Source organism: Pongo abelii, chromosome 5 (genome assembly GCF_028885655.2).
Source record: "Pongo abelii isolate AG06213 chromosome 5, NHGRI_mPonAbe1-v2.0_pri, whole genome shotgun sequence".
Lineage (NCBI taxonomy): Eukaryota > Metazoa > Chordata > Mammalia > Primates > Hominidae > Pongo > Pongo abelii.
This window is the reverse complement of record NC_071990.2, coordinates 156,956,311-156,970,442: the sequence shown is the minus strand read 5'-3', so window position 1 is coordinate 156,970,442 and position 14,132 is coordinate 156,956,311. Positions and strand designations below refer to the sequence as shown.

Here is a 14,132-nt window from a genome sequence, read left to right as displayed (position 1 = left end):
AATACCACACCTTTTCATAGAGCTTAACAGTTTATAAAGCATTGCACTCCATCTTCTCATCACTGGATCCCAGTAACAGACTTATGAGAGAGACCTCTACCCTAATCAAAGAAGCCTGGGGATCAGGGTTGAGGGGAAACACTTTGGTGGCCGACATTTTCTTCAAGAAAGAGTTTGAAGGCCACCACTAGAGGCAGTGTGAACCATCAGGGTGTTTTTTTGTGGTGGAATTTGTGGTTTAAGAGCACTTGGCTATGGTGTGGAGGATTTAAAGAGATCAGAATTGGAGACAGACAGACTCTGGGAGGCTGTGGTAATGGGAGAGATTAAATGGAAGTAACTAGGTGAGTAGCGATATTGCATAGGAAATGGATTCAAGATAAAGGGTGTTCATAAATTCTGGAAATATAATTAAATATATATAATGTAGTCAAAGGCATCTTCAGTCTGTAAAAAGAACCCAGAATTTCCTGTCTACATTTTGAAAACAAATTTATAGAAGGGGCTTTGGGCTTGTATTGGTTTCAGATGTTTCAGTGGACAAATTACAGAAAAATCTAACAGTAGACTAAACTATAAGGACTTATTGTTTGAAAGTCAATACTGTTAAAGGTTAGTTCTGCAATTTAAAACTCTTCTTAAGGATTCCAGCTCATTCTGTTTTTCTGTTCCTTCAAACTGAACTTTTCTTGGCTGTGTGAAAGTTGATTATACAAATTAAGTCATTCTTGTCTTACCCAACTAAATCAGAGTCAAGGGGCCAGGAGGAAAAAGCACTCAGGGCACATAGCACTGTCGCACCTGCTCCAAAATTTACACTTTCTGTAAGCCTAGCTGCTGAAATGGCCTGCTGTAACACCAAGACCAGTTTTACCTAGTAGCTGCTGGGACCACCTGCTGTGACTCTAAGACTGGTTTTACCTGCTGTCGTCACTCACCAATCAGAGCTTGCCCACACCCAAAAGCTTCTCTAGTGCCAATGAGCTTTCTTTCAAAACAACACATAACATTTCTCTAATAAAACTCCCAACCTTCCCTTTGTTCTTTGGACATACTGAAGACCACCTGGTCTGTGTGTAGGCCCTAATTTACAATTCTTGCTTCCCAAATAAAACATTGAATTTGGAGATTTGTCTCTATATTTTATTTTTACTTCAACAGCTATGAGATGGCTGCCTCAGCTGACCCTTTCATCAAGAAGCACCGTATTCTACGGCCAGGTGTGGTGGCTCACGCCCATAATCCCAACACTTTGGGAGGCCAAGGCAGGTGGATCGCTTGAGGCCAGAAGTTTGAGACCAGCCTGGCCAACATGGTGAAACCCCGTCTCTATTAAAAATACAAAAATTGGCCGGGTGTGGTGCCACCCACCTGTAGTCCCAGCTACTCAGCAGGCTAAGACACGAGAATTGCTTGAACCCAGGAGGTGGAGGTTGCAGTGAGCCAAGATCATGCCACTGCACTCCAGCCTGGGCGATAGAGTGAGACTCTGTCTCGAAAAAAAAAAAAAAAAGGCAGCAAAGTATTCTAGAGTTCTCTTCCCCTCTCCCACCACCACCCCAGACTTTGCTTTAATGTCTCATTTTCCAGAGCTGGCTCATTTGGTCATTCCTTTTTTTTTTTTTTTTGAGACGGAGTCTCACTCTGTCGCCCAGGCTGGAGTGCAGTGGCACGATCTCGGCTCACTGTAAGCTCCGCCTCCCGGGCTCACGCCATTCTCCTGCCTCAGCCTCCCAAGTAGCTGGGACTACAGGCGGCTGCCACCACGCCCGGCTAATTTTTTGTATTTTTTAGTAGAGACGGGGTTTCACCGTGTTAGCCAGGATGGTCTCGATCTCCTGACCTCGTGATTCGCCCGCTTCGGCCTCCCAAAGTGCTGGGATTACAGGTGTGAGCCACAGCGCCCAGCCTCATTTGGTCATTCTTAATTGTGAGCGAGACTGGGGAAGTTTGTGTCTGGCTTTTCATCCCCCCTGGTGAGCTGTATCCAGCAGGGACTCAGGCTGGCTTTGGGGGTGTCACAGGGCTCTAGCTGCACTTCTAGTGAATTTAATCTCCAGGATTTGAGTTGACTGTGTGATACTATCCCAAGCAACTGGGATTGTTCCCCAAACCTGTGATTCTCATTTCTGCCCACACGAGGGCTTTGGAAAAGCCCCGAGAGGCTCAGGCCCAACCCAGTGGCTCTTATTTAATTTTCTGGGATGGAGCCCCATCCTTGTATTTTTCAAATGCTGTCCATTTCATTCTAATGAAAAGTTGGGGTTCTGAATTAAAAAAAAAATGTTGTGATGGTTAACACTGAGTGTCAACTTGATTGGATTGAAGGATACAAAGTATTGATCCTGGGTGTATCTGTGAGGGTGTTGCCAAAGGAGATTAACATTTGAGTCAGTGAGCTGGGGAAGGCAGACCCGCCCTCAATCTGGGTGGGCACCGTCTAATCAGCTGCCAGCTCGGCTAGAATATAAGTGGGCAGAAAAATGTGAAAAGAGAGACTGGCTTAGCCTCCCAGCCCACATCTTTCTCCCGTGCTGGAGGCTTCCTGCCCTCAAACATCAGACTCCAAGTTCTTCAGTTTTGGAACTTGGACTGGCTCTCCTTGCTTCTCAGCCTGCAGATGGCCTATTGTGGGACCTTGTAATCATGTGAGTTAATACTTAATAAACTCCCCTTTATATACATATTTATATATTTAATATTTACATATTTTATGTAAAAATATATATTATATATTATATACAAATATATTTAATATTTATATTTAATAAACTCATATATATATTCCATTAGTTCTGTCCCTCTAGAGAACCCTAATACAAATGTTTTTTCTTCTTTGCTTTCCATTCAATCTTGAAAAATTGACAGTTCAGAGTAAGATAAAATAGTTACCTGTTACAGCCCCACCCACACATTTAAAGTGATTTGACCTAATCCTAAAATAATGTTTTCTTCTGTCCCAGCCTTAGGAAATTAACAGTATCAGCTATGAATATACGAATGTACTGACCAAGCATCTTCAGTGTGATGTCTAGTCCGTTTGACAATTATGGTTTATTATGAATTACTATATTTGTATGCATGTTTTATTTCTCAGTCTTTTAATAATATTACTAGCAGCATTTATCAAGTGCCTTCTGAGTCTGTTTAGATTGTGAGCCTCTCTGAGGTCCTGGCTTCGCTCTGAGGGACGGGAGTTGCTCAGGACCTGCAGCGCTGGGGTCCAGACCCTGGCAGTTGCCAATGTGTTGCCACACCCATGGCCAGGCTGGGCAGCCTCGAAGCTGCCTCAGGCAACTCCTGCCATATCCACAAACCCAAGCGGGAGCACAGCCCGAGACAGGAAACACAGGGCACCTCCAGATGCTGCTGCTTCACAGACACCAAGGGCTTGGTTTGTGGAAAAGGCCTGGTTTTAGAAAGGTCTTTTCCCTCTGATCATCCAGGAACTCCAGATTAAATATAACAGAAAATCTTTATACAACAATTGTCAGTTCTTGTTCCATTTGTGCTTTCTTGAGGATTACACTTGCATCTCCCTGAAATTGTTTAATCTCTTGGGACCAAGAGACACTCATCTTGTTGTTGCTATTACTAATAGGTGTAATTTACATACATACATATGTACATTTACATAATTTACACAGTGAAAAAACTCTTCATCCCCCTCACCACATTTCTTAGTCTTATTTCTCTTGTGATCTGAGTTCGCTGTCATTCTCTTGGCCTCAGTTCTTCCTACCACATCTGCTCTGCGAGGAAACACTATGTGACTGTTTAAAATCTGTTCTTTTTTTATGATCCCAAGAAGAAAGAGAAAAAAACAAAGATCTGTAGGAAGAAAAAAGGGTGAGGACAGAACTTCTGCAGAAATAAATATTGTTACAATAACACAAATTGTAAACTTTAGGATAGGTACTGACCGTGTAGTTGATCTCTACTGAACCAGTTGGTTTAAAATACTTAGAATGCTGTCAGCTTTAAGGTTTTACATTGGAAATTCTTTCCTTAAATTGGCTTTGGGACATGGATCACAGGTAGAGTGAACCAATTCCAGGAAATTTGATCTACATTCACATTTGTCAGTATTTTCTTTTTCTATGACATGCATAATTACCATATCATAGGCATCAGTGACTTGCTGCCTCTACCTGGGATTCTCCTTACCTGGGACAGTTGTAACCTCGAGGCCTGTGATGTCCTAAAGTGGACTGTCATTAGCTTGGTGGAGGTACTTGAAGAGCAAGCAGACACTGGAGGGTGGGGAAACCAAGCGTCCGGAGGCACTCATCTCGCTCTGTTGTTTTACCCGACACTGAAGTGGCTCTCCCAAGCCCCTGTCCTCCTGTGTTCATCTTGTGGTGCCTATAGCCTGCAAGTTGCCATATGCTTCCTGTTCCCAACTACCCAGGTCTGCCCGTGATCATCCCGCTTTGAACTTTGAATCCTTCTTATATGTTGTTCTTTAAAGTCTTATGGATTATTCCCTGTGGTCTTTTTTTTTTTTTTCATTAGCCCTTCTGTTGTCTTAAGTTATGGCTGTGTCTTGGCTAATTACATAGTAACTTCCTCATTATTTTTCATCTCCACTGTCTTGTCCTCTAATGGTCTTGAACACCATGAGAGTGTTGAATGAAGACCCTTTCGTAGACAGTGGCCAGCATTGTTTCTGTGTCTGTGCGTGTGGTCGTGACTTAGCTTTTGGGCATATGACAATCATCAGGAACTGAGTTGTACATTCTTCAGTGTCCTCCATATATCATGTTGATTACAGTTCTCAGTTGAAATATCTAATATCTAAGATTTAAGGTTTAATATCTCCTTAGCCCAGGTCCCTTGTGAGTCCCAAGTGCTGCTCTGAGCTGATAACCAGTCACGTCCTAGACACCCTGGCCTGGAAACTAGGACATCTGCCTCGGGCCTGTTATGGCCAAGGCTGCTAACACTGAGAAACAGTCTTAGCTTGTTACAGCGTGACATATAGGGTTAGAAAGGCAAATATTTAAATTCATTTTAAATCCTTTCATTTGAAATTTTAGTAGGTCATTTTGGTATACTGATAGACTGAGTTTGGAAAAGGGCTGGCAGCATTAAACTAGAATATTTTAAGTACTTCTAATGCCTTTGTACTGATTTCTTTTTTGTAATCAAACCCATTAATAGACTTAAAACTCAAGGAAGAAAAAATAATAGTTGTAATTTTAAATAAGCATTCAATTATAAGTAAAAAGCATTTTTGTATTCATTACCATAGTTACCAAGCAGCTTTCCTATAGTTCTAGAAAAAATGGGCTCCAGAATTCAGAGTAATTCTGAAAGGTGCCTTTGGGGGAAAGGGAGAGGAAGGGGTGGTACAGGAGAGGTCCTCGCCGTCCCAGAAGCAGGAGACATAACTGGAAGAGCTTTGTTGACACTGAGTTTTACAGAATCTCCCACTAAATAGTAACTGCATTTCTGAGGGGAATTCTCTTTTAGGTGTGAAATAATGTAAGACAGCTTAACAGGGTATTGGAATTGTATTCAAACTTTAGAAGTCAACGCTATAGTTTACATGGGGTACTGCTATATTTGTTCAGGGTTTTAAAACTTTATTTAAATCAAGCAAAAGTTAGACACTTCCTGTATTTGCAAATACCAACTATATCTCAAAGGAATGAAATCAGGCAAATAAAGATGAGGCCAAAATTCAAAATCTAAGGAAGCTGGAAGAGGCAGTTTCTGTACTGGAAGAGAGTGCATCTATCTCTGTATTTGTGCTTTTGGTCTTAATAGTTTTTAAGCCTTATGTAGAGTTTTGATAATATTTCATGGCTTTAGGCCTAGGCAGGGATTAGATTTTATCTCAGATTTTGCTAAGAGTATTTTTTCTGGAGACTAGCAGACTGCTAGTAAGAATCGATAGAATTGGCTCTGTGTCACTGGGAGAACTGGAGTTGAAGGGTTACAGGAGATGAGTCCTGGAGAATGGGAGGCAGGGACGAGGGTGCCAGGAAGCTCGAGATGAAAGGGGAATGGAGAGTCCAGTGAGAGAAGGCTGGCGAGGTGTAGAGAGTGGTCAGACACATGCCTGACAGTTGGGACCACTTCTCTATACAAATCAGGAGGAGGCAAGGTAGGCAGGATAGTTCAGAATTTGTGGGAAGGAACCTGACATCTGAAGTCAGTGGAGTGTGTCTTGGGCTGCTGCCTGCACTCCGCCATTCATAGATCAGTTCTTTTTCCTTCCCCAGAACTGCCCTGAGCTGAAACCACCTTTCTTCTCTCCCTGTAGCAGTACATCCACCGCACCTAAACCCTGCATCCACTCCACAGCTCCTCGCCTTCTTCAGTCCCTCTTTCCCCAATGACCACAGACCTCTCCAAGCTGGACACTGTTCCATGGTGCATTTTGTTAAGGTCTAAGGGAAGTCCTGTAGGAAGAGGTAGTTGTTACTAAACTTGAGGAAACAGATAAAACAACATATAGCACACAATTCAAAAAACTTACTAAAATTTATTAAGAGCATTTGACATCTTAGTTAAGTCACTGTTCATAACTACTGTTCCACCATAGAATCTTCACAAGAACAGCCTGCTGGACTTCACAAGGCTGATGGACGTTGGGGGTGGGCATTTGGGGTGTGGAAAGGCCGCTTGGCACATTCTCAGCATGCGCCAGCCCACACCGCCCCTTACCACCAAAGCCTTCTATTTCCCATTCCATCCAGTAGGAGCAGCTGTAGCTGACCTGAAACCTTCTGGGACAGGCTCATTGATTGTTTAAATAGGGAGGTGCAAGGTCTCGGGGGTCCGGGGCCTTGATGACACAGCTCAGGCACCACAGGCTCCTCCCACAGCGCATCAGGCTGTGTGAGGCTGAGCACAGCTTATTTTCACTTTCTTGTCCATAAAGTTTCACATCATATTCAGTTGTTTTCCTTCTACCCTAAAAGAAACACAACCAGAAAAGCCAGTCTCCCATTTTCATCTGTTTAAGGAATTATGTAGCCGCAAGGATCTTTAGAAGCAAGTCCTCTTAGGAGAAAATGACAACCTCTATGGGATTTCAACAATGGAGTTCCTTTTGAAAAGCAGTGGTGCAACCCACACCTCCTAAATTGCCGTACTTTCTTCGCCTTTTGTTGAGTCTGTATGAGATCCTCATTAACAAGTTTAACAATTCCTGGAGACTGAGGCTTTTGTCAATTATGACGAGACTTCCCATTTCCTAGACCATGGTCTCCGTCAGCATTTTTGTGCATGTAGTTACTGTTTTGAATCCATTTCCCTCCGTCTTTAAATGTTTTTCCTTTCGTATTTGAATTTGTCCTTGTGAATCACCATGAGTCCATTTTTGGAACAAATCAGGGTATAAATCTCTTATCAGATATGCCTAAAAGGTTTTATCTTCTGACAATTAAAGAATCTCCACAGCTGGCAGTAGCTTAAACACTGTCAAACAGTGACATTTTTTGATGGTTTCCATTTTCAGTTTCAGTCCTGCCTGTGCCTTTCAGGGCATTTAAAATTGCTGCTAGAAAGTTCTGTGGCTTTTCAGACTACACTCATGAATTCAGTCCAGCTGATTAATCAGTGTCTACCGAAAATAAGTGGTGTCTCTATCTGTGAAGTTTAGCACTGAGTGGTCCCTGGAGGCCTGTCTGCCATCTCTCTGTGTCTTGAAGCTGCTGCTGCAGCTTATTTTTTTACTCATTCAAAAACTAAAATATTCTAATGCTATCTATCTATTATCTGCTGACTGACTTTAATGATTTGGATTGATTTTTAAGCCATTGTGAAACTGTGTTTTAAAATTAAGTGACCATCAAGCACAGGTCTGGTGGATGTCATTAGAGAACAGGTGCAGCCAGCTGATTTCTCCATGTCATTTGCAAATCCAGAATGTACCACCTTCCATGCCTAGAGATGAAACTGAAGTACATGGAAAGGTCTGTTTATGAAAACAGGCTGTCGACAGCCCATCCTGCAGTTTTACAAGGATGAGTTGATTGATCACGCTGTGCCACATATCATGCCACAGAATGATAATATGTTTCCTTACAACGAAGGTGGACGTGGGCGTGGTGCACTTCACTCCCTTGATACAGCCCAAGATAGAGCAGCCGTTCAAGCTGGTGGAAAAAGTGGTTCAGAATGTATTTCAGTTCCGAAGGAAATACTGCCATCGAGGGCTCAGGTAAGAATGCCTTTTCTTCTCTTCAGTTGGCAGTCTTTATAAAATCCTCAGGCACTTTTTAAGAGTTAGAACCTTGTTTGCTCTGTTCTTAAAGCTCTGAGTATTACACTTAGTTCAGTCCTGTGACGGACAAGACTCCACTGCCAATGAGGAGACAGCAAAGACTTGCTAGACCTCAGGTGGCCTCTCTCAGGGTGGCTTTACCATAAGCACAGCCTGGAATTGGTGACTGCACAGCTCACAGTGGCTCTGTACCAGGGAGCTCGTGGTTCCCCAGTGAGGACTCAAGACAGATAATAATGGGGTTTTTTAAATGCTTGCTTTCTACCGAGTTGCCCTATCTCTTCTTTAAGGACACACTTGAGAACTAGGAAGCAAATATGACTTCTGAGCAGCCAAAAATCATATCACGAAGTCCTCACGCAAGCACGTTTCCATCTCACAGAAAGCTGCTGCTGCCAAGAGGCTCTCAGGAACCACTGGGAAAACCTGACAGGGCGTGGTGGTCTAGAGGCTGCCCACCTCGATGGGCTCTGAAGGACCACAGCCTTGTTGCAGATCCAGAAAGAGCCAAGAAGCTGTTTAGTTAGGCCCAGTGACAGTCTGCTTAAGAAGGCAGGAAAGTGTATTTGTAAAAGATTTCCATCTACGATAATCTATCCGTAGTCCGCTGTTTAAAGGGGCTCGGCGTGAGAGGCACACATTTCTCATTTTCTAAAACCTCCTCATGTGGCTTCATTGTAATTCTCTCTTTCACAAGGTCCGAAGTGTCCCTTTAGCATATGAAATGACAGCAGATTCTTTTAGGGGCCAGCTGGGCATCAGCTCCTAAGAGTGCTGCAGTCCACAAAGCCCATTGCTGAGGATGCTAGATGGCAGAAGCTAGAGCCTCAGCCTGCCACTTGTTGCCTCTAATTAAGCCAGAATTCCCACCTTACCAGATAGTTCCTGCTTCTCTAGCAGAGACTTAAGGTGCAGAGCTGGTGACAGAGATGCCACTGGCCAGCCATTTTGGCTGCAGCCCCCAGCTACCATGCACTGCTGGTGAGTGAAACAGAAGCTGGATTTCGGCTCACTTACCCCTCACGCAGAGCAGGACCCACACAGCTGTACCTGATAGCCCTGATTCATGGGGGAGAAGGGAGCACAAAACTATGTCCTTTTATGTGCTTTTGGAAATCCTGGAACTGGGCTGAGCCTAGAGCTGGCACTAGCGTTTCCAAGGCAACCCCCCAGCTAAGTGAAGGCCCCTACTCATTTCAGATACACCATCCTCAGGACAGACATGGACCAGATACTGTGCCACCTGGGGTAACAGGTCAAAGGACTTTGACCTGTTGGTGTTCTTTAGATATTAGAAACCGTCATCAGGCCCTCTTTGCCATGAAACTGAACTCAAAGATCTGTCACCTCACCCTGAAAGTGTGGGGGACATGCAATTCCTTGTTGAAAGGACCATCAGCCTATAAGCAACATGCTATCTCCCCTGGCGCTGACACCCTCCAAGCCCTTTGGGATGAGCTGAGCTCTGTAAGAGCCCTGAGACTTGAAGACAAATGCAATCCAGGTGTAACTCCGCAGCATTTCAAGCAGTTCTGCTATTCATTTTAAAACAATAGTTCAATTTGGATAGATGAAATTTAAAATATATCCTCTACTTCAAATCAGTTTTAAAGATGCTTGAAAAATAACAAGAGGAATAATTATTTATATTTTCCTATCAGCTATTTTCAAACAACTTTTAGCAAAAAAAAGTAAGTCTTTTAGCATGAAGAGTTCTAAAGGCTGATAAATTCAAATTCTAGAGAATCAAAACTGATGATTTGTTACACAAGAAATAATACAACTTTCACATCAAAACATGAGGCACATCAAGCTTATGTTTCTACAAGAACGCAACTGAACAGGTGTTACTTTAAACTTACCTTAAAAAAGTACATGTACTGATTTAGCTTTGGAGAATGCTTTCCCATTGTGGGCTTGCCTCGAGCATCAGGTTAGAGCTGCCTCAATCTGGTGCTATATAATCCAAGAGGCTCTTGCCACTCTCTCCAGCTGTCAGTAGTCAGCAACTGTGTTGTTTTCAGATGAGGGTTAAAAAGTGTCATGATTTGCAGAATTTAAGTAAAATTCTGATTTTTCTCTCTTCCCCTCAGAATGTTATTCCCTGAAGCGCAGCGCTTGGAAAGCACGGGCAGGCTGTTAGAGTTGGCAGACATAGACCCTACTCTTCGGCCCTGCCAGCTCTCCATCTCACACTTTAAGAGCCTCTGTGATGTATACAGAAAAATGTGTGATGAAGACCCACAACTCTTTGCATATAATTTCAGAGAAGAACTCAAGCAAAGAAAAAGCAAAAATGAAGAAAAAGAAGAGGATGATGCAGAGAATTAGACTCTAGCTGCTGCCTGGGGGCGAGCAGCCTACCAGATGTTGATTTGCACTACGTGGAGCTTCTTATATAGGTACTCTTTTGTCTTTACAGAATGACAATAAAAATGCCAATGACCAGATGTGACTTATTTTCCTTTTACTATACAGCTTGGCAGAGAAAATAAATATCATCAAATAAGATACAGTACAAGCTTTCTTTTAATATATACTGTATAGATACGACATGTTTAGTATAAACAGCATCTATTACAATCTTACAAAAATGAAGTATCTGCACATTTTGCCCCTAAACCACATTAAAATAACTTAAATATGCTTTAAATAAAGCAAAAACTAACAGCTGAAAGAAAATGCCCAGAGGATTTAAAAAAATGGCCCTTTGAAAGCTATTAATCACAACTTCCCCAGCCTTACTTTTTCCACATAACTTAAAATAATTAATTAGAATGTAATTTTAAGGATTCTAAATAATTTGATACCTGCTCAAAGTGGATATAAACTAAGTAATTTACAGATTCTGACCAGTTTCATCTAGGTTTCTGATCCACAATAAATTAAACAAAATAACTTAAATCTTTACAACCATTTTGTGGGAAAAAAATGTATACTGCACAAAACTCAGGAATGAATAGTTTTTTTTTTTTTTTTGCACTTTCCACTTTACCACCAGTTTAAAAGTAAAATGAAGAATTTAACCCATATCTGGATTGAATTGTACTATGATTTTCCATGGCTCTCTGTTTCATAAAAACACTCCTCATTGACAACAGATGTTAAACTCTGGACACTGAATTCTCGCTCTAGAACAGAATTTAGGTCGATGGTGGCATTTTCAGATTGACTGTCAAGGGACTGGTGACGGATCTGCGCCTTGAGCAAAGTTCCTCTGTCCCTCTTGGTGCTGTTGGCTTTTCGTTTGATGGGGCAGAAGTGCCCCCGGACCAGTTTGGGCTGCTGTCCTCCTTTCTGACCCTTACCCAACTCCGGGCCAGGCTGCTGCTCAGCCTCGGGGTGAAGGTCTGGGTCCTCGGAAATCCTCAGTCTCTGGAACTGAATTTCGATGTCTTTAGTAGGGCTGCCCCGCTTCACAGTCTGATGGTGGTCATCATCTTCATCGCTCAGGATGTCACTCTCTTTGATGAGATTGTCAGTAAAATCTGCCAAGCCGGGGTGTGGGTATTTCTCAGGAGAAGCGCTCTTGGAGTCCTGCCTGCCCTCGGCCGTGGGGCAGCCGCTGCTCTGGGTGCCGCTGCTCAAGCTGCCCTCGTCAGAGTCCAGCAAGGTTCCCTTGCCAGTCTCACCAGTCCACTCGTTGCTGGAGGAATTCTTCAGGACTTTTAAAGACCTGGATGAAGCTGCAGTGAGAAAAACACATTTTGCTGTGATACAGAAACAGGTTACACAATGTGTAATGTTTGCCTCAAAGCTTGTGTAAGATTTAACATTAAGATTTTATTTTATGATATGACTTCAGTTAGCAACTATCCTGGTAATTAGGCAAAAATGTAGCTACTGAAAACATGGAAATTTTTGACTTAGGTTTACAGTTGTAAGTTGGGCAATTCAGCATTTTTAGATTACCAGGGCTCAATTATGTAGATAGAACTAGACACTAGAAACTACTATATGGGCTAAGATTCTTATTTTGCCAATGAGTAAATTGAAAAGTTAATTGCTAATAAATCTAGGCTCCTTTCTTTCACTAAGGTGCTTTGTCATTCAATCATGAAGATCACACCATATTCCTATGCATCTTCTCACCTTGCTGCTCAATTAAAAGTAGAAAATGCCCCTCCCCGCCCCCTTTTTTTTTTTTAAAGACAGTGTCTTGCTCTGCCACCCAAACTGGAGTGCAGTGGTGTGATCTCCACTCACTGCAACCTCTGCCTCCTGGGCTCAAGTGATCTTCCCACCTCAGCCTTCTGAGTAGCCGGGACTATCGTTGCGCATGACCACGCCCGGCTGATTTTTATGTTTTTTTGTAGAGGTAGGGTTTTGCCATGTTGCCCAGGTTGGTCTCAAACTCCTGTTCTCAAGGGCTCGAGGGATCCACCTGCCTTGGCCTCCCAAAGTGCTGAGATTACAGGCATGAGCCACCATGCCCGGCCTAAAAATGCTCTTTATGTCTCATATGAGAACTGTCTCTGCTGGTATTTCAAACCAGCTTTCTGAATACGGGGTGTGTGTGTGTGTGTGTATGCGCAGTTCTCTTCTCTTGGATTGAGTGTGTGTGTGTGTGTATGCGCAGTTCTCTTCTCTTGGATTGAGTGTGTGTGTGTGTGTATGTGCAGTTCTCTTCTCTTGGATTGAGTGTGTGTGTGTGTGTGTGTATGCGCAGTTCTCTTCTCTTGGATTGAAAGAAGGGAGTTCTCAGTTTGGGTGTTTCTACAAATAACAGCATGTTATTTTGATGGCCAGTTTATTTTGACAATGGAGAAAATAGTAAATATGTGGTAAGTCTGAAGAGGTCACACTGATTTGACATGAAAAAGAGAAATTTTACATTTTCTAAGACTAAAAACAACAAAGATAATAACAAAATAGTTAATGTAGAAATAAGGTTCTGAAAACTTAAGCTGAAATTTTAGAAACAAGCAGAAAGAACAATGTGATTTGAAATGCTTACTTGGTGCCTTATCAATTTAAGAACGAGTATAAGAGGTCCCTTAACTCAGATGGCATTACATCCCAATCAACCCATTGTTAAGTTGATAATATTGAAAGTTGAGAATGCATTTAATATACCTACTAACCATTGCAGCTTAGCCTAGCCTGCCTTCAGTGTGCTCAGAACACTTACATTAGCCTATGGTTGGGCAGAACACAAGGCCTGTTTTATAATTAAGTGGTGAATATCTCATGAAATGTATTGAATGCTGCACTAGAAGCGAAAAACAGAATGGTTGTCTGGGTACTCGAAGTACAGTTTCTACTGAATGTGTGTCACTTTCACACCATGGTAAAGTCGAAACACTGTAGGCTGAACCATGAGAAGGCGGAGACCCTCTGTGTAAGGTTCTTGATCTTCATTCAGCATTGACCTTCAGGATGCCTGGCAATGTTCTGAGCACCGGGAATACAGCAGTGAGGAAAACAAAGTCCCTGGACCCATGCACATCTTAGTGCAAGAAACAAAATCATACATTTGGACTATGTCAGTGGGTAGAAAGACAAGGGACTGGGGGTTGGGGTGGCTGTATTTTACAGTAGAATGTCTGGGAGCAAGAGGCATGTTTAGGTTTCTTAAAAGGAAATAAAGGTACCTCAATGACTTACAAAGTGAAAACTCACAGCTATATTACAAGAGCATATATCCTTTTCAGAAGCTCATAATATTTTCTTGAATAAACACAAGGCTAGCAAAATTCTCACCTAATTTGGCTGAAACAGGAACTCGGTTCTTAAGAGGTACCAGGCGATCCTTACACGTTTTCTCCAGTGGTAATTCACACTTTATGTGACGCCTGAAGTTTTCCCTCAGAATAGAACGAATCACCTTAACAATGTTGGTTTTGCTTTCACTGTCACTGGGTGGGGGGGGGGAGAGAAAACAGCAGAAGTG

At 42.5% G+C, this 14,132-nt stretch overlaps 2 protein-coding genes across 8 annotated transcripts in view; one reads left to right on the top strand and one right to left on the bottom strand.

Moving 5' to 3' along the window:
* The window catches only part of TFB1M (transcription factor B1, mitochondrial), a 65,816-nt gene that overhangs the window by 45,346 nt on the left and 6,338 nt on the right, over nt 1-14,132 (top strand). The window contains exons 6-7 of one of the 3 annotated variants that reach the window (XM_054556913.2): nt 8,049-8,176; nt 10,507-10,754. The exons of 1 other annotated variant lie outside the window; for it this stretch is intronic. In XM_054556913.2, the coding sequence (XP_054412888.2) occupies nt 8,049-8,176; nt 10,507-10,570 (192 nt within the window). In that variant the 3' untranslated portion in view covers nt 10,571-10,754. 3 annotated transcript variants of the gene reach the window in all.
* The window catches only part of TIAM2 (TIAM Rac1 associated GEF 2), a 131,323-nt gene continuing 127,882 nt past the window's right edge, over nt 10,692-14,132 (bottom strand). For all 5 annotated transcript variants that reach the window (XM_054558358.2, XM_054558352.2, XM_054558355.2 and 2 more), the window contains 2 exons: nt 13,943-14,097; nt 10,692-11,925 (listed from right to left, as the gene is read on the bottom strand). In XM_054558358.2, coding sequence (XP_054414333.2) covers nt 11,288-11,925; nt 13,943-14,097 — 793 coding nt within the window. In that variant the 3' untranslated portion in view covers nt 10,692-11,287. The remainder of the gene's footprint in view (nt 11,926-13,942; nt 14,098-14,132) is intronic.